At 38.5% G+C, this 19,097-nt stretch overlaps 1 protein-coding gene across 1 annotated transcript in view; it reads right to left on the reverse strand.

Annotated features, from left to right (window-relative positions):
* Positions 1–19,097, reverse strand: part of C4H12orf56 (chromosome 4 C12orf56 homolog) — an 88,197-nt gene that overhangs the window by 51,184 nt on the left and 17,916 nt on the right. The window contains exons 2-3 of the mRNA XM_049883767.1: positions 9,684–9,846; positions 4,043–4,115 (exon numbers count right to left, since the gene is read on the reverse strand). Of these exons, the coding sequence (XP_049739724.1) occupies positions 4,043–4,115; positions 9,684–9,846 (236 nt within the window). The remainder of the gene's footprint in view (positions 1–4,042; positions 4,116–9,683; positions 9,847–19,097) is intronic.

Here is a 19,097-nt window from a genome sequence, read left to right on the forward strand (position 1 = left end):
CCAGCCCCCCAAGAAATCCTGTTGCTTGCTCAGGCTTGAAAACCACGGATTTCTGCTATTATTGCAAGTCAGCTTTATTCCTGCACCCCAGATGATCTGGGGTGACTCCTCACATGGCCTAGTCAAGATGTTCAAAGAGTGTAGACTAATCTCGCAGCAGTAACACCGTTAGGAAGCAGCAATTAATCTCCCAGGTTCTGGCTGACAAGCAAATTTAAGCCCCTTTGGCCAATCCAGGAAACCCTGGTAGAGTAGTGGTTAAGAGCTATAGCTGCTAGCCAAAAGGTCTGCAGCTAGAATCCACAAGGTGGTCCTTGGAAACCCTATGGGGCAGTTCTACTCTGTCCTTTAAGGTCACTATGAGTTGGAACCAACTCAACAGCAATGGGTTTTTTCTTTTTTTTTTGGTTAGCCAATCTAACCTCAAAGAGGGGGAGTGCTGGTGGAAATGAGCCTTCCTATTCAATCGACTTTTCTAACTAACCTTATTTTGATGCTTAACCTTTCTTACAAAGTTTTCTAAAACTATGTGGTTTTGCCTTTTTTGTAAAAGGCAGAATAGCAGGCATACATAAATCTTTGATAATCAGGGTCCTTCTGGGCGTCATGATTATCTTCATTATTATAGACTAGAACTGGAGTTGAGGAGTTGGACTGAACAGCAGGTTCCAAAGGGCAGAGACCAAGATGAGGGGGTCTTTAGTGCCCCTCACACCCTAGGATCTCTAATAGCCCTCCCCCAAGCCACCATAAATAAATATACCCGTTAAACCCATTGGCGTCAAGTGGATTCTGACTCATAGTGACCCTGTAGGACAAAGTAAGGGCTGCACCATAAGGTTTCCAAGGAATTCAAACAGCCCACCTTTTGGTTAGCAGCCGAATGCTTAACTACTGTGCCACCAGAGCTCCCAAATAAATATATATGCTACATAAAAGCAGTATATTTGTGCCAGCCAAGAGAAAAATTTCAAAACTACCCCAAATGAACATACAGTCTAAAAAATGAGTTCCCTAACCCCACCTTTTTGCTTCCCGAAGACCCACTTTGATAAAAATTATGGAACCATCACTGGCTTCAGGAAGGATCTGGTACCTACTCAAACCCTCTTCCATACATACTGGTACAAGCTTAAAACTCTACTAGTTTGTTTTTTTTTTTTTCTGCTTCCTGCCAAAACAGGATAATAGGGAACAGATTTACCCTCCTGCCTGAAACAACCAAAAAACCTTGACAAAATACGTGAAATACTTTCAACACACAGGACATCAGCAATGAAAGACAGTGAGCCCTGAGAGATGGGAAACAAACAACATATGCCCTACAATTGCCCCAATTACTGCCTTGAAAAAGTTTCCGGTGCAGGGAAGGGAAGATGGATATATTCACTATCTTGATTGTAATGATGGTTCCATAGGTGTAGACATATCTCAAAACTTAACAAACTGTATACTTTAAATATGTGCAGTTTATTGTATGTCAATTACACCTCAATAAAGCTGTTAAAACTACTACCAATAGAGTTTCTCTCCTTCAGCTTCCGGCTTTGATGCCTGTTAAAATATAAATAGCACTGACGGGGGAACCATTTTAAATTTGTCTTACTAAGTTATCACATTGTGTGCCAATGAAAATCCAAGTGCAGAATTTTACAGAGGGAAAAAGGATGTTTACTAAGGAAAGCTAGAGAGAGGACTGTCCAGAGAAGAGAGAGAGAGCACAGGAGTGGGGAAACGGAAACACACTGAACCATTTGACATGTATGGTGAAAGCTGGAACCAGCAGGGGTGGTTCTGCAGGAAAGGTGTGATGGTGCTTTTTATTTGTCACAATAAATGGGGAGCATTACGTGCATTTAGTGGACAAGAGCCAGGTATGCTCAAGTCCCACAGTGTGTGGGACTGTTCCACATGACAACATGTGGTCCCACGCAAAATACCTGTATCACTCCATTAAGAAACCGTGGTAGAAAGAATTCAGCTACAGAGGCTGTTGGTGCTTTCTCCAATACTGGCACTATCAAGGGGTCCCACTGTCCATTATAAGCTATGGTTTGCAATGCTAATAAAACACTTACTAATCAATTCTGTCTTAGCCTGTAAGTTTTTCTGATGTTTTAGCTTCAAATATAATCAGAACCTTCAAAGCTCTGAGAACCCTGACAGGAATACAGAATCCATTTTTAAACTAATTCTTTAAATTCTATTTAAACACCTCTAAGATTTTTTTTTAAGAAACTTATAGTTAACCGTAGCCAGCTTTCTATCAATCTTCTTGTCCCAAATTAAAGTTAAAATTCTGTAAGGCAAATGGGTGCTGTGTTCCTAGTAGAAGAAAAAATCTTAAATCAAGATTTGTGTGTGTGTGTGTATGTGAGAGAGAGAGAGAAAGGAAGTTTTAATAATGAAATTTAGGTGTAGAAGAGGCCTTGTAGACTGTCTTGTTCAAACCTCCCATGCAGTGAGAGAAGGCCCCTCCCCAGCAACCTAAATTATTGAGCAGCATGGTATACCCTAAGTGTGTGAATAATGCCCAATTAGAAGTTCACGCTTCCTTTACAGCATCTGGCAATGCTTTCCTAACTTGGATATTTCCCCCATGCCATGACCTGCCTTTCAGGGCCCCAACCCACATTAATTTTCCCCATGCCTATATATCCCCTGGAGCCCTGGTGGTGCAGTAGTTAAGAGCTATAGCTGCTAACCAAAAGGTCGGCAGTTCCAATCCACCAGCTGCTGCCTATAAGGTCACTGTGAGTTGGAATCAGCTTGACAGCTATGGGCTTGGTTGCTTTTTCTTTCTTTAATATATCCCCTGACTTGCAGCTCTTAAAATACTATGCTCCACTCCTCCTTCTGATGTGTAGATACTTAAAGTGTATAACAGAGTCAGATTTCAAGTTATACAACTTAGGAAACTCCATTTTAAATTTACACCCAACTTCTCTTCCACCTTCCAACTGAAATTTCAACTGCCAGATGAACTTCTCCACCAGGATCGCCCACTAGGACCAAGTTTAGCCTGTCTGAAGCATCACCTGGGCTTATCCCTCCTGACATTCTTATTTTTTTGAAGAGCATCACCATGCAGCCACCCTAGCTTGAAACCACAGTGGCTTCTGTCTCCATTTCCCCCATTTTCAATCAATTGCCAGTCTTGTAGATTCTGGATTTGAGATGCCTCTTTCATCATCCCTTTCTCATCCTTCCTACTACCACTACCCCAATTCAGATTCTCACTAATTTCCACTAATCTCTGGTCTCTCCCCCACTTCAATCCATTGTAAGTACAACTGTCAGATTACTTTTCTGCAACAGTGGTTTTAATCATATCATTCTCCTGCTCAAAACTGTCAATAGCTTCTCCTACTTTATGAAATGTAAAGTCTTCATCTGGACTTTTAAAACTCTCTAACGTGTGGGCCCAGTTTCACTTTCTGTTTTTAAATCACTGGACAAGCTTACTGTTCCTAATATATGTTCTATTTTTCTGCTTCTATCTTAGCTTCTACTATTCTACTGTTCTCACCAACTAAAATATCCCATCCCCATATACCAACTGTCATCCAGCATCTTAACTTGCCCCCACACACTGAATATGATCTTTCCTTTTTTAAAAATCTTTTAACAATTTGCTCAAACTCATTTATGACACTTAGTATGTGTACTCTGTAGTATCTTTATTTATGTAAATGCCATATGTCCTGGTTAGAACCAGCTACTGAAGAATAGAAACTCTCATCTTTGTATCCATTATAGGGCCTAATATAGTGCCCCACACAGAACCAGAGTTTAATATTTTTTTCTTAATTTAATTTTAATCCATTATTTATTTATATTGATTATACTCAGTTAAAATGAGAAAAATGATACTTTACTATCTAACTGGATTTGAATTTAGGAGAAAGTTCCTTCTGTGGAAATCAAAATATCTTTATTATTACATATATGAGAACTCAGTTCAAAGCCATTAGCAGAGAAATAGTCATAAGAAAAGCAAACTGAAATGTAAAATGAGTTGGTCAGCAAGCAATAATCTCACCTAAGAGATGATTCACTCAGACTTCTAGGCTCTTTACTTCTCCAAAAGACAGGGCCATTATTCTTTTCCTTAACTAAAAAAATAAAATAAAGTATTAAAAAGTTACTTGGTCATTAATTAAATAATTAGACTGAATTTGTGAAGAAGACATAGTCCCATGTACCGATTTGATGACTGTTACAAATCCTCACAAACATTTGCAAGTCTGATGTGCTAAAATCGACTTTGAAAGGGATCCATGCAAGCCAGGGGCACTGAAGCTTAAGCTAATAAAATGTTCACATGGTCAAATGCTTTTGTAAAATATGCAAAGGAAATACATTTTAACCACAATCATTTAAGACCACAGGCTCTTCTCACTTCAGTTTTCCTTCTGTCTCACTTCCCCTTTTGGGAGCAGCAATAGGCACTGAATTTGTGATTTCTTCTGTCCAGGTTGCTTTGGAGTGCTGTTAGCATTTTGTATTTGGTATTTTCTTTTTTTAATTGTGTTAAGTATATATATAAAAAAAATTTTGCCATTTCAACATTCTTCACATGTACAATTTAGTGACTTTGTGCCCACCACGTTGTGCAACCATCAGCATTATCCATTTCCAAGATTTTCCATTAGCCTTAACAGAAGCTTTGTGTCCCCTATGCAATGACTCTCCCTTCCTCTCCCTCCCACCAGCCCCTGGTAACCACTAATCTTTGATCTCTATACCATGCCTATTCTAGATATTTCATATAAGTGGAATCATACAATGTTCATTCTTTTGTGACTGCCTTATTTTACTCAGCATAACATTTTCATGGTTCATCCATGTTGTAGCATATATCAGGACTTATGGCTAATATTCCCTTGTATGTACGTACCACATTTTGTTTATCTATTCATCTGTTAATGGGTATTTAGGTTGTTCCCATCTTTTGGCTATTGTAAACAGTGCTGCAATGAACACTGATGGACATGTTAATTCTTTTTTTTAAAGAAGGCTCTCCAAATTGCATGAGCTTCAGGCCCCACAAAACCTGGATCTACCTCTGCCCAAGCCACAGCTGACTGGCTTAAGCTAGGCCCATCACTGTCTTCCCTTGGACTTTTGACATTTGGAGCTAAGAAACATAGCTGGGAGCCTTTGGAGCTGAGAAACATCAATAGCAGAACCCTAGGGGAAAGCCTCCCACAGGCTGCTCAGACCCCAGAACAGGTCCCCAGGTTTCTGGATTTCCACTATTTTGGCTCTTCTGTTCCTGCTTTGATTCCCTCAAAAAAAAAAAAAAAAAAGAGACTACAAAATCCTTACAATAAACTCCCAGAATCAGTTTTTTCTACTTGTAAGCTAAGAACCTTTACATAAGTGCTTATCATCATAGACTCGTCTAATAGTAGACATTTCACAAATGTTGGTACTAAATGCAGTTCAAATAATGCCTTTGATTATTACTGGAATTAAATGGAACATATGAGCACTTTTATTGGTAAAGATCACTGATCTATTAGAAAGTTGGTATTACCAATCAACCTGTACCTAGGTTTAACTTATCTCTTAAACCGATTTTATCCAAGTTCACTTATCTAACTTGAACTGTCCCTTTTTTGCATGAAGTCATTACAAGATTATGACAAAACAACTTTAGCATCAGTGTCTCTGCCTCTTTTCATATTACATTTAAGTTTTAATTTGTAACAGTGGTGTGGAGAGTCTTAGGATCATCTGTGTTCTTTACTCAGAAATATAGTATAGTTAGATCTCTCTTTCTACATTTGGCGGTATGTCTGATCTTCTGGATGCCAATGACCAGAGTCTGGCAGGTATAAGCAATAAGAGTGCCTGATACAGAGTCATCCGCCACTGTATTCTCTCCTGTGCAGTTTACACTCTTCTTCAGTGGCTGAGATGTGAAGTCTTTCAGCCATTTACCACAATGCATATCTGATGGCATGTTCAGTAGTGCTGGCCAGCTGAGGAACATTTCTAGGAGGGACTCTACAAAAATAATACATCTGCTTTCTCAACTGCCATATTTGAAGCTTCCATATGTGACAATTATCCACTAAACCTGACAGACTAATTAATGCACTTTGGGGTGTACCTTATTATTTTAGTTTGACCCTGCAGCAACATTGGATAGGTTTTAGGATATAGGTATATATATGTATACACATATATGTATAAATATACATATGTAAAAATTTTTGGTTTAGTTTACATTTCATTAAATTACCATGTTTTATTTTGGTCTGAGGATTAGTCTATTTTACTTCATGCCAATGTTTCAAAATATACCACTAAAGCCTTTAAGGTCTCTTATTTTTTATGATTCTAGAGCTGCGTGACCAATTTGGTAGCCACTAGCCACCTATAGCTATTTAAATTAATTAAAACTAAGAAGTAGCACTAGCAAATGTTCAGTAGCAACAGGTAGCTGATGGCTACTGAATTTGTGCTGATATAGAACATTTCCATCATTGCAGAAAGTTCTACTGGATGGCATGACTATAAAATGTATGTAAAATTAAGGGTCTAATAGCTCAATCAAGAGGTTTACCACGGTCACTTTGCTCCTGCCAGAATTGTTCAGAGTTTAATAACCATCCTTCATCTAAATGTAAAAAGGACAATTCAAGATCCTAACTGTGGCCCACATAAGGCCACATCTACACTACTGAGAAAGCCTTTTTCTCTATATCTCCAAAAAAGTTGGACCTAGTTAGGAAGCTTGTTAAAAGTGTAATGACTTAAACTTTAAGGGTCTTTACCATAAATGATATAAAATTTTGAGCTTTCTTCGTTGAGGTTGATCCAATTGATTGGTGTGAGCACATACCTTCGCCGCATGACATAAATATTCCCTAGGCTTTCACCCAAGAGATTTGGAGTAAGTCCTAACAATCACCTTTATTTAAATGCTCAGTAGTTAATGTGTGCTGCTTTTGTAGGCATGACATCATCATTACTAACATTAAGGTTTTAGTAAATGACTTGTAAAAGAGACGGTCAGACAAGTGTGAGTCTATCTCTTACTTCGGAGCCATATATTACGGAATGTCCATGAGGTAAGCCTGGATCTACAGTAACACCTAACCTGGGGAACAAGCTGCTTGGAGGAGAATTAGAAACAGCGCATATCACTGTTGATATGCAGGAAGGGAGAACATTTTTTTTCGATCCTATAATGTGTGCTGTGGCTCCTTGGTTTTATTTATTTATTTTTTTGGTTTTGGTTTTTTTCTTTTAAAATCCCCGACACAAATGTCAAATGATACCTTTAGGGGTGGAAGTAAAAGAACAGACCGGGGTGGTGGGGAGGGTAATTCTATGGAAAGCCACGCACATGGACACGAAGTTAGTTTGGTTTTTTAACCTTCACTGCTTTTATACAATTTGCAAAGTTTCTAGCCATTTAAATTTCATAAAATTTCTATGTGTAATTGGCTTCTTAAAGTGTGTTTTCATCTTCTTACACATGTTGGAAAAAAAAGCATTGATAATTATGCTTATGGACAAGAATAAATAAGCATTTAAGGCAACCAACACCCGTTAGGTATCCTAATTAGTATGGCAAGAGACCTGGCGAGCAACTAGGGGTTTAATAAGCCTGCTAATTACAAGACCGTCTACAAACAGTTGCCATGCCCTAGAGTCAGTGTGGAAAGGTACTGTCTTAGTTATCTAGTGCTGCTATAACAGAAATACCACATGTGGATGGCTTTAACAAAAAGAAATTTATTTTTTCACAGTAAAGTGGGCTAAAAGTCTGAATTCAGGGCGTCAGCTCCAGGGGAAGGCTTTTTCTCTGTGTCAGCCTTCTCATCAATCTTCCCCCAGACTAGGAGCTTCTCTGTACAGGGACCCCGGATCCAAAGGACAAGCTCTGCTCCCGGCACTGCTTCTTTCTTGGTCATATGAGGTCCCCTACTCTCTGCTTGCTTCCCTTTCCTTTTATCTCTTGTAAGATAAAAGGTGGTGTAGGCCACACACCCCAGGGAAACTGCCTTTACTTTGGGTAAGAGATGTGACCTTAGTAAAGGTATTACAATCCCACCCTAATCTTCTTCAACATAAAATTAGAATCACAAAATGGAAGACAACTACACAATACTGGAAACCATGGCCCAGCGAAATTGATAAATGCATTTTTGGGGGGACATAATTCAATCCATGACAGGTACCCATCCATGACAGTATACAAACACTGTACAGTTTTCCCACACTTCAAGCTTATTCAATCAAGATGCTCTGAATCTGACTTGGAGTGAAGTCTAGTGGAGAGTGGATGGGCTGGTATGGGCAGCTGGTCTAACTACACTGGCTGGGTGCCAGCAGTAGAAGGGCCTATCCTATCCGTTAGCCACTTTAGACCTTCATTCTTTTTTTGTCCTTCTATGCTAAGGATACAATCCTAATGGCTGACTTGTTTCCAGCTGTGTGCCCAGCCCCACGGACATTATTTTATTTACTACAACAGCACTGAGAAGCTAGTAACAGAGATGAGAAAGCTAAAGTTCTCATGAGTTACGTGACTTGTGGAAGGTTACACGACGAGGAAAATGTGAGAGCCAGGATTCACACCTGGGTTGAGCTGAGGCCAAAGTCTGTGCTCTTTTCTCTGCTTTTCACCAGCACCCAACTATAGGGATAGATACTTTAAAGGCCTCCTTAATATATATGAAACGAAAAAATCCGTTACCATGGAATCAATCCTGACTCACGGCAACCCCATGTGTTATGGAATAGAATTGCTCCATAGGGTTTTCTTGGCTATAATCTTTATGGAAGCAGGTATCAGGACTTTCTTCCACAGTACCACTGGGTAGGTTGGAACCGCCAACCTTTAGATTAGAAGTCAAGCACAAATGTTGGCACCACCCAGGGTCCTTACATCTAAAAAGACCACGAAAATAAACAGTTTAATACTGAACTATATATTCTATTCTATTTTTATCCATTTGTCCTTGGATTTTTAAAACTTTTTCACAGGAAAAGCTTAAGTGAAGCCCAAAATGTGAAATATAAAAGCAGGGTTACTGGTCGAGCCGGGCAAGTACCAGAAGCCCTGACCATCGTTGTCCCCTTCACTCTTCCCCCAAGTGTGAATCTTCTAGAGAAGGAAAACCCCTGCCTCAGACACTGAGCTTCCTACAGACAAGATCTAAAGGCAATCTTTCATCTAGGTGTGTACACAGTTCTTGGAGGCGAATAGATTCTCAATATATATTTTTGGATGAATATTTTTAGATAATTATCAGGGCAGGACCTTGTGGCTTCCCTTACTGGGGGAGGGGAGGCCCAAGACTCACAGAGATGAATATCAGTCTAAAGCCAGGTTCACAAGCCTTCTAGTTACCCACTTGCTTTTCTTCTCCAGGTTTTTCTTTGAAACCTGTGGTTTATAACAAGATTATTAAATCAGATGAGAGCCAACCAAATGGAATCCAGATTCTAACTCATTCTTTTTTTTTTTTTAATCAATATTTTGTGTACTCACTTCCTTTCTTTCCTTCTGTTCCACATACACGTATTCGTGGAAAACTACGTGCTGGGTGCTCTACTGACAATAGATTGATTAGGTCATCCTTAACGTTATCTTTTTTTAAAATCTTATAAGAAACATTATCTTTCTTGGTGTCATTTTAAGAAAATACATTACATACCTTTTTTGCTTTTCACATTGGCATGCTGAAATGGTAACAGAAATTTCCTGACACCTTTTGATTTTTCACATTCTTTTTTCAAAGAAGTTGAAGAATAGATGATACGAATGTGTTGGTTGATTTCTCTGTCTGGTCCACTCAAAAATTCTGGGTAATCATCAACCTGGAAAAAAAAAAAACTTTAATTGAGCTGGTTGAGGACAAATGAAACTGCTTACCTATGCTAGAATAATAAATCCCTCGAAGCTTAGGGTAAGTTTCAAGTACATTCTTTTTGTTTTCTCAGCTGGGGCACCTTTCCCCTTCTTACTGTTAGGTTTCTCAACCCTGCCTCTATTTGTTTTTGAGTGCTTATTAGAAATGTGCTCAGCAACAGAACGCAAAAAACTATTTACACTGTAAGATTGCTAAATAGTGACAGTGTTTTTGTTTGTTAAAATCTATTCCTCTCCACTTCTATTGTGAAAATAGTTTTTTTTTTTGAAGGTCTCAAAAATGTATAATTAATTGGGTTTAAACTAGGATTTTTCTATGTAGGAGACTATGCCCATTTGGAAAGAATATTCTACAGAGATTCTGTGAATAAAACATCTAGGTTTGAAGTACTGGAAGTTTCTTCCTCTAAATAGTTGCCTGTCTTCTCTCCAAAGTGCACCATTTTCTATTCTTGATTAAAAAGAGATTGTTCTGAGTTGCTCTGGTTTATTACAACCCCTAGTGACCTCGTGTGTGCAGGGTAGAACTGCTCCATAGGGTTTTCAAGGCTGTGACTTTTTGGAAGAAATGACTTAAGGCATTCCTGAAGCATCTTTCATGCAGAAAAGAATTCCTTTATCAACTACAAAATAATATTATTAATTAAAACATCATCTGAGGCCCTCTGCTGGGCTATGTTTCAATAGACTGATTTGAATTACTCTATATACTTGAACAAATAATGTACTGCATTGGACAAATCTGCTGCAAAAGACCTCTTTAAAGTGTTAAAATGCAAAGATGTCACTTCGAGGACTAAGATACATCTGACCCAAGCCGTGATATATTCAATCGCCTCATATGCACGTGAAAGCTGGACAATGAATAAGGAAAACCAAAGAAGAATTGATGCCTTTGAATTATGGTGTTGGCGAAGAATATTGAATATACTATGAACAGCCAGAAGAACAAACAAGTCTGTCTCAGCCAGAGTGCTCCTTGGAAGCTGGAATAGTGAGACTTTGTCTCACGTACTTTGGACATGTTATCAGAAGGGACTAGTCCCTGGAGAAGGACATCACACTTGGTAAAGTAGAGGGTCAGAGAAAAAGAGGAAGACCCTTGATGAGATGGATTGACACAGTGACTGCAACAATGGACTCAAACATAACTATTATGAGGATAGCACGAGACTGGAAAGTGTTTTGTTCTGTTGTACATAGGGTTGCTACAAGTCAGAACCAACCTGATGGCACCTAACACATAAACATATATTTGAAAGGACCCCTGTTAGCACAGTGGTTAAGCATTTGACTGCTAACTGAAAAGTTTGGAGTTCAAACCTACCAGCTGCTCAATGGGAGAAAGATGTGACAGTCTGCTTCCATAAAGATTACGGCCTTGGAAACCCTATGGGGCAGTCTACTCCGTTCTATAGGGTTGCTATGAATTGGAATTGACTCGATGGCAACAGTTTGGTTTTGGTACATATACCTACTCCATACTTATAGACTACCTCATTATCTGACATTTCACATTTAGGACAAAGGTAAAAAATCTAGTATCTGTTTTGTGCATTAACAATGTACATCTGTAAGTAACAAACACTGAGGTGTGAGGAAAAACTAATGCTGGCTGTGATGGTTAAGGTTATGTGTCAGCTTGGCTGGGCCATGATTCTCAATAGTTTGGCAGTTATGTAATGATGTAATTTGGCAGTTATGTAATGGTGTAGTCATCCTCCATTTTGTGATCTGATGTGGTCATCCTCCATTTTTGCATAATGTTGATTTTCTCATAACAACATGGTCTTTGGAACCTAACCATGCTGATAAGTGAGGAGTGGGTGTATTTAAAAGCAATTTTTAGAAACTGAATTTGTGTAGCTCCTGATAACTTTTCATTAATCCATCTCCCAAAATTCAGTTACTCTGAATTAGATTTAAAAAAATTTTTATTAGTAGCATTTGGTATTTTCTTCTTATGTTTGTCAAAAGAGAAAGACAAGCTGGATGATAACAGGAAAAAAAAATTCTAAGTAATTGCAAAAACTCCATAGAGGAATCCCTCCTGATTCTTGAATTAATGGTGTTAAGTATTTGCCTCTGGTGATGCTCTGCCTTTACTCTTAATCAATGAGATGCTACTGCTGCTTATCTGCCATAAAAAGGGAAACATGTTGTTAGAGAGAACATCTAAAAATCCTAAGCATTTAATCGAGACCTTACCGATCATGGGATGGCACAATTTCAGGCAACACTTTGTTCCATAGTACATGGGTTTGCCATGAGTTGAGGACCAACTCTATGGCAGTTAACAATGAAAACAACAAAGAGTAACTGAAATAAGATACCTTAGAAACAAATGGCCTAGAATAGGGAGATTGCCTTTTTGGTTGGTCAAAGATATGCAGGCATTCTGGCAACAAGAATGTTTACTGGAGAAGACTGATTTTAGAATACGGATTTTGTTTTTTTAAGAGAAGAAATCAGTGTGCTATTTGTTAAACTGGGCATTATCTTTTTTTCTATACCTGTGATCTAATTTAAAGATCTTAAATAGTTTAGTATGATGCCTGGCATATAGTAAGTATTTGATAAAGGGATTGATGTTGATGTTGTTGCCTTACTTAGAGGTGATAAGGAACAATGAAAGCCTGAGTTCCAGGCTGAACTCTGCCACTGACCAGCCACAGCACCTTATAAGAAGAGGGCCTTTCCCAAAAGCTGTGTGTTAGATATATTTACAACAATGAGAAAAAAAAAAGAGCTGCTGAGGCTCCTTATGTAAAACTAAATACTTCATGGGTTTTGGTTCCTTGGTTTGGAGTTTAGGGTCAGGGTTTCATGGGACATGCCAGTTAACTGGCTTAATAACTGTTCAATGCTTCTGTTCTACCTCCTAGTTTGTTGGGTAGTACCTGGGGTCCTAAAAGCTTACAAGCAGCCATCCAACGGCACAACAATTGGTCTCTATTTGCCTGGAGCAACAGAGGAAGAAGTAGAGTCAGAAATAGGATGAAAAAATGAAATGTGTGGCTAGTTGCCTCCATAAACATCTGCCTACTTTGGCATGAGACCAGAACTAGATGGTGCCTGGCTACCATTACTGAACATTTTGATCAAAGATTCTGTAGAAGAATCCTGATCAAAAGGCTGAAAATTTGGAACAGAATTTCAAATTTCCATGTAATCCAGTCTTTCTGGAGCCATGGATGCTGGATGAACCCCCAAAACTATGCCCTGAGATAATCTTTAAACCTTAAACCAAAAATATCCCCTGAAATCATCTTAAAACCAAACAATACTTTAGCTTAACTAGTAAAGGATGTCTGCCTTGAGCATTATGCTCTTTTAAGATCTATCTATATGGGATCAAATTGACAACAGCAACTTGAAAGGATAGATAGAAACCTTAGGGGTCAGTGAGTTTACTTTAAAGGAGAGAAGCAACTCAGAAAAAGAGGGTGAGAATGGTTGCACAACTCAAAGAATGTAATCAATGTCACTGAATTGTACATGTAGAAACTTGAATTGGTGTTTGTTTTTGATGTGTATATTCTCAAGAACAAAATTATTTTAAAAATATTAAAAAATATATATATACCTTCCTTAAATACACTATGGTGGCATTCATATAAAGCATTCATTTAGAATTTTTCTATTTTTATTGGGTAGCAAAGAGGCCTGTGATATGCTGTAAGTGAAAGTAGCAGATTACAGAACAGTGGTGTATCATTCCATTTGTGTCTGTGTATGTGTGTGTGTGTATGTAATGCATAAAAAATAGTTTAAAATATTATACACCAACTTTTCTGGTGTGTTTGGTTAACTGTAGTCATTTCTGGGTGGTGGGATTATAAGTGATTATACTAAATATTTAACTCTAAGCATCATCTACATGGTATAATAAAGGCAGTTATTTGGCTGATTTTTTTTTTTTTTTAATATTTCAACTGGTGGTCTTGTCATCTCATGGTCATAAAATATAAATATATGCATTTTTAGCTAGTAACTTTTTCCAGAAAATCTGTCACCAAAAGACTGGGGGGAGGGGGGTAAAGACAACATCTAACATGACTCACGAAGACAGTTTATGTTTACAGAACCTAATACTTAAAAAGCCATTTGTATGCACCTCCATGGCCATCGTCACTGTAAGGGGTGTGGTAGATGTTTACACTGATGGCTGTCACACAACCAAGGGGATTTATCTGTGTCTCTAAAAGGGGCATGGTGACAGATGTGATAAAAAGAGTGTAACTATGAACACTGGTAGTATGCACAGTTCTCTTACTGGTTCATTTAGCAAGCAACAGTAATCCCAGTTACAAAGCCTATGGCTATAAAATTGTATATAGAACAAAACTCTGATTGAAAAAAAAAATTAATTCAACCTGGATTTGAATCACAAGGACAAAGTGTTAAAGTAAGGAATGTGGTTCTTTTTTTTTTTTTAATTTCAATAAAAAAAACTTAAAAAGTCACAGTCTCCTTATAAACACGATAGCATGTCTGTGAAGCATGAGAAGACCGCCCAGGAGCTAATAATTTACACATCCATGGGGGACTAAGAGTTTTCAGACTAGAAAGCTTCTCAACTGTCAGAGCTAAGCAGTGCTACAAGGCTTAGTCCAAAGAATATGCTGTCTGTGCCTGAGGTAGGAGAAAAAGAGAGAAAGCCCTTAAAAGACACGGAGCTGAACTCAGTCCCTTGTTGGTAAGTGTCCTCTAGCATTTTATTTTAGATATAGTGTTGCTTGAAAAAAGTTTTCTTTTTTTACAGTTACAATAGAGGCATTTTTAGGAAATTAAAAACTCAAAGTTTCATTTTCACACCAGAGCATGAAAAGATAAATGGATAATTAGGTAGACGGCTAGAAAGAATATTGTAATGCTCTCATAGAACTAATCTGTTTAAAATTTCTAACTCTATATCTTAAAATAAGTTTTAAGTATTGTGAGTGAAATTCTATTTTATAAACTAATACTTAGCTGTCAGGTTGGAAATAAGATTATTCATTTTTTCATATAGCACTTAATTTATGTTTTTAGGACGGTTTATCAAAGTTGAAAGAACTGCTTTTATTCAAACACCTTACAGCACAGGTATTAGTCTGAGTAATATGTAAATGAACATAATTTTAGAACTCTAAATCAGGACACATGACACATTTTGTGACCTGCTAACAAGAAAACTCTTATATAACAATTAAATCATAGTATATATATACTTTTTTTTAATTGTGCTTTAAGTGAAAGTTTACAAATCAAGTCAGTCTCTCACACAAAAATTTATATACACCTTGCTGTATACTCCTAGTTGCTTTCCCCCTAATGAGACAACACACTCCTTCTCTCCACCTGTGTCCATTCAGCCAGCTTCAGTCCCCCTCTGCCCCCTCATCTCCCCTCGAGACAGGAGCTGCCCACATAGTCTCATGTGTCTACTTGAGCCAAGAAGCCCACTTGTCACCAGTATTGTTTTCTACCTTATAGTCCAGTCCAATCCCTGCCTGGGGAGGTGGCTTTGGGAATGGTTCCAGTCTTGGGCTAACAGAAGGTCTGGGGAAAATCATACCATATATATTTTATAGATAACCTATTTTATTCCAATTGCATGAAATTATTACTGACCCAGTGCTGTACTTGTACTCCCCTCAGTAATGTAAAAGGCAGGTTGAACTGTCTTTCTCATTAGAAACTGAAACTGAGGAAGTGGAGTTAATTTGCAAATGGCCTTCTAGGTTCTCAATTTTGTTAAAACTCTCTAAGACTGTTCATAAGTCGTAGCTCTTTCTAGTATTTCACCTAACTATCTTTGCCTCTGAGTAAGGTGCTTGCTATACAGCCCACATAGCTGGTGGTTTGGGAACACACCATATACCAACTGCGAGTTTACCAGTAAAATAGAACCTTGAGAAAAATCTGAAACAACCATGATAGTTGTGTGAAGGAAAGAAAAAGGAAACCATGCTGGCTCAATCTGTAAAGGGAACAAGGATAAGTAGGTATGCAGGCATGGGTTAACTTGGCAGTCCTGGGTTGCTCAAACCCTGTACCTTCCAGAGAAAGGTCAGTCTTCAGGACGGGCCCTAGGCTGGTTCCTGAGAGAACTCCTGAGCTATTGGAATATTCTGCCTGATATGAGTATTTTTGTATACCTGAGGCTTTGAGCTATGCTGTACCAGTTTGAAGGAGTTCTGGTGACAGTACAGTGGTTAAGCACTCTGCTGCTAACCAAAAGGTCCACTAGCCGCTCCGGGAGAAAGATGTGGCAGTCCGTTTCTGTAAAGATTTACAGCCTTAGAAACCCTATGGGGCAGTCCTACTCTGCCCTACAGGGTTGCTATGAGTCAGAATCCACTTAACGGCAATGGGTTTGGTACCATTTTAGCCAGATAAGTTTATCCTTACAATGTGCTTTAAGGTAAACACCTGTTTTTGGCTCAGTCTGAGTAGCTAAGGTCAGCCACTAAGACACTGCATGCCTATGTGACCGATACCCCCAATAAACACCCTGGACACCAAGGCTCTGATGAGCTTCCCAGGTTGGCAACACTTTGCACATCATTGCTGGAAGAATTAAATATGTCTCCAGGCAACTCCACTGGGAAGGGAACACATGGAAGCTTACCTCTGGTTTTTCATGGACTTCACCCTATGCACCTTTTCCCTTTGCTGATTTTAATTCATATTCTTTTGCTATAATAAAGTATAACCATGAGCATAACAGCTTTCCTGAGTCCTATGAGACTTTCTAGTGAATCATTGAGACTGATGAGACAGCCATACACAAGCATGAGGTCATTGGCTGCCCAAACCACTGGCTGCCCACTTTGGACACTGCACAGCCTTGCCCAGTCCAGGCTATAATTCAGACAAGAGCCAGCCTCCATTCCCATCCTTCTTCTTCAAAGGACTCAAGAATTCTCATCCTTTTGACTGGGTTCTCTCTAGCATAAAGAAACTGAAAGGGAATATACCATTGGCTGCCAGAAGAACAAACAAATCTGTCTTGGAAGAAGTACAGCCAGAATGCTCCTTAGAAGCAAGGATGGCGAGACTTTGTCTTGTGTACTTTGGACATGTTATCAGGAGGGACCAGTTCCTGGAGAAGGACATCATGCTTGGTAGAGCAGAAGGTCAGTCAAAAAGAGGAAGACCTTCAATGAAATGAATTGATACAGTGGCTGCAACAATGGGCTCAAGCATAACAATGATTGTGAGGGTGGTGCAGGACCGGATAATGTTCTGTTCGTTGTACACAGGGTCACTATGAGTTGGGACCAACTCAACAGCACGCAACAACAACATACACTAAAAATTGCCACCATTTAATTTAGAAACACAGCCCAATACACTCACTCCTCACTTAGGAACATGGTTAGGTTCCAAAGACCAGGTCGTTATGAGAAAATTGGCATTATGTGAAAATGGAGGATGACTCCATCAAATCACTAAATGGAGCTGACTACCTTATTATACAACTGCCAAATTACATCATTACATAACTGACAAACCACTGAGAGTCAAGGCCCAGCCAAGTTGACACGTAACCTTAACCATCACAGGCAGCATTCCTTTCACCTCACAACTAGGTGTTCATTATTGTCAGATGTACGTCGTTAATGTGCAACATAGTAGGATAGTAGATTTTCTACTATTGTAAATGTGAAATGTCAGTTAATGGGATAGTCAATAAGTAAGCAGTAAGTTTACTAATCATGGAAACTGTTGTAACAATTATTGGCTCATAACTTTAGATTTTGACTTTCATATTCAAAATTTATTTTTAACATAGATTTAAAAGCAAACCAGTAGTAATATATTTGAGCAGCAAGTCTTTGATTTTACTGTTTTGATAATGCATTCTTAATCTGAATCATATACATATGTTTTTCTAATAACTTTATCTAATTAATATTCTTTATTAACAGTGCTATTGAAGTTAATTCTTAAACAAGAGTTGACTGGCAAGAAAATATTTAGGTTTAGAATTGCTCTGATCCCTTCACTTACTATCTAGCCTATTCAGTAGGGTAGATTTTTTTATTTACATAGTTAGCAACTTCTCTGGTTTAAAAAGTGATACCAAAAGGGAATCTAATTTGCTGTGTAAACTTTCACTGGGAATACAATAAAATATATTATTAAAAAAAAAAAAAAAAAGCGATGCCAAACAGCAGAGCTTAGTTATGATAACCAAAAAAAAAAAATAAAAAAACCCGTTGCCATCAAGTCAATTCCAACTCACAGTGACCCTAAAGGACAGAGTAGAACTGCCTCATAGGGTTTCCAAGGAGCGCCTGGTGGATTTGAACTGCTGACCTTTTGGTCAGCAGCTGTAACTCTTAACTACTATACTACCAGGGCTTCCTTAGCTATGATAAAAAAAAATACAAAGTGATTATAATATGTGTTCCAAAGTAAAACAGCACCAGTAGTAAACAATTAGCAAATACAGAAGGGGAGACATTCTACAGAAAAATTGGGACATCTCTTCAACAAATCATGTTAAAAAGTAGGGGGTAGAAAGGGGACTGTCCTAGTTTAAAAAGAGACCTAAAAGACATGATAGCCCAAACGTCAATCTGAACATCACAAAAGACAATGTGTTGACTCCTGATGGGGTGCAATAGAAAGCACACAGTACCAACTAGGAGTACTCTTGCCAAAAAAAATTAAACCTGAGTCCTCTTGTCCTCTAAGTCCCAGGTTACATGAAATACAGGCGATAGAGAAATATTTTAAAGGACTCCAGAGATGCAATAAGGCAGATCCAGAATGTGGACCATTCTCTAGGACAAGTCACCTCGTTTCTCCAGCAAATAAGTGACAGGAAGAAAGGAGGAGGGATGACCTGTCATAGATTAAAAGGGATTTAAGGGACAGATCAACCAAATACAATGTGCGACATTATTAGGATTCTGATTCGAACAAGCTTGCTGTAAAAAGCCATTTTTGAATGGAGAAATTTGAACATTGACTGGATATTTGATGATACTAAGGAATTTGTCTGGAGCCCTGGTGGCACAGTGAGCAAGTGTCTGGCTGCTAACCAGAAGGTCAGCAGTTTGAATCTACCAGCTGCTCCTTGGAAACCCTATAGGGCAGTTCTACTCTGTCCTATAGGGTCCCTATGAGTCAGAATCGACTCAACATCACATCCCAAACATTCCCCCAAGGAATGTCAATTTTTTAGGCATGATAATGGCAT

This window comes from Elephas maximus, chromosome 4 (genome assembly GCF_024166365.1).
Source record: "Elephas maximus indicus isolate mEleMax1 chromosome 4, mEleMax1 primary haplotype, whole genome shotgun sequence".
Classification (NCBI taxonomy): Eukaryota; Metazoa; Chordata; class Mammalia; order Proboscidea; family Elephantidae; genus Elephas; species Elephas maximus.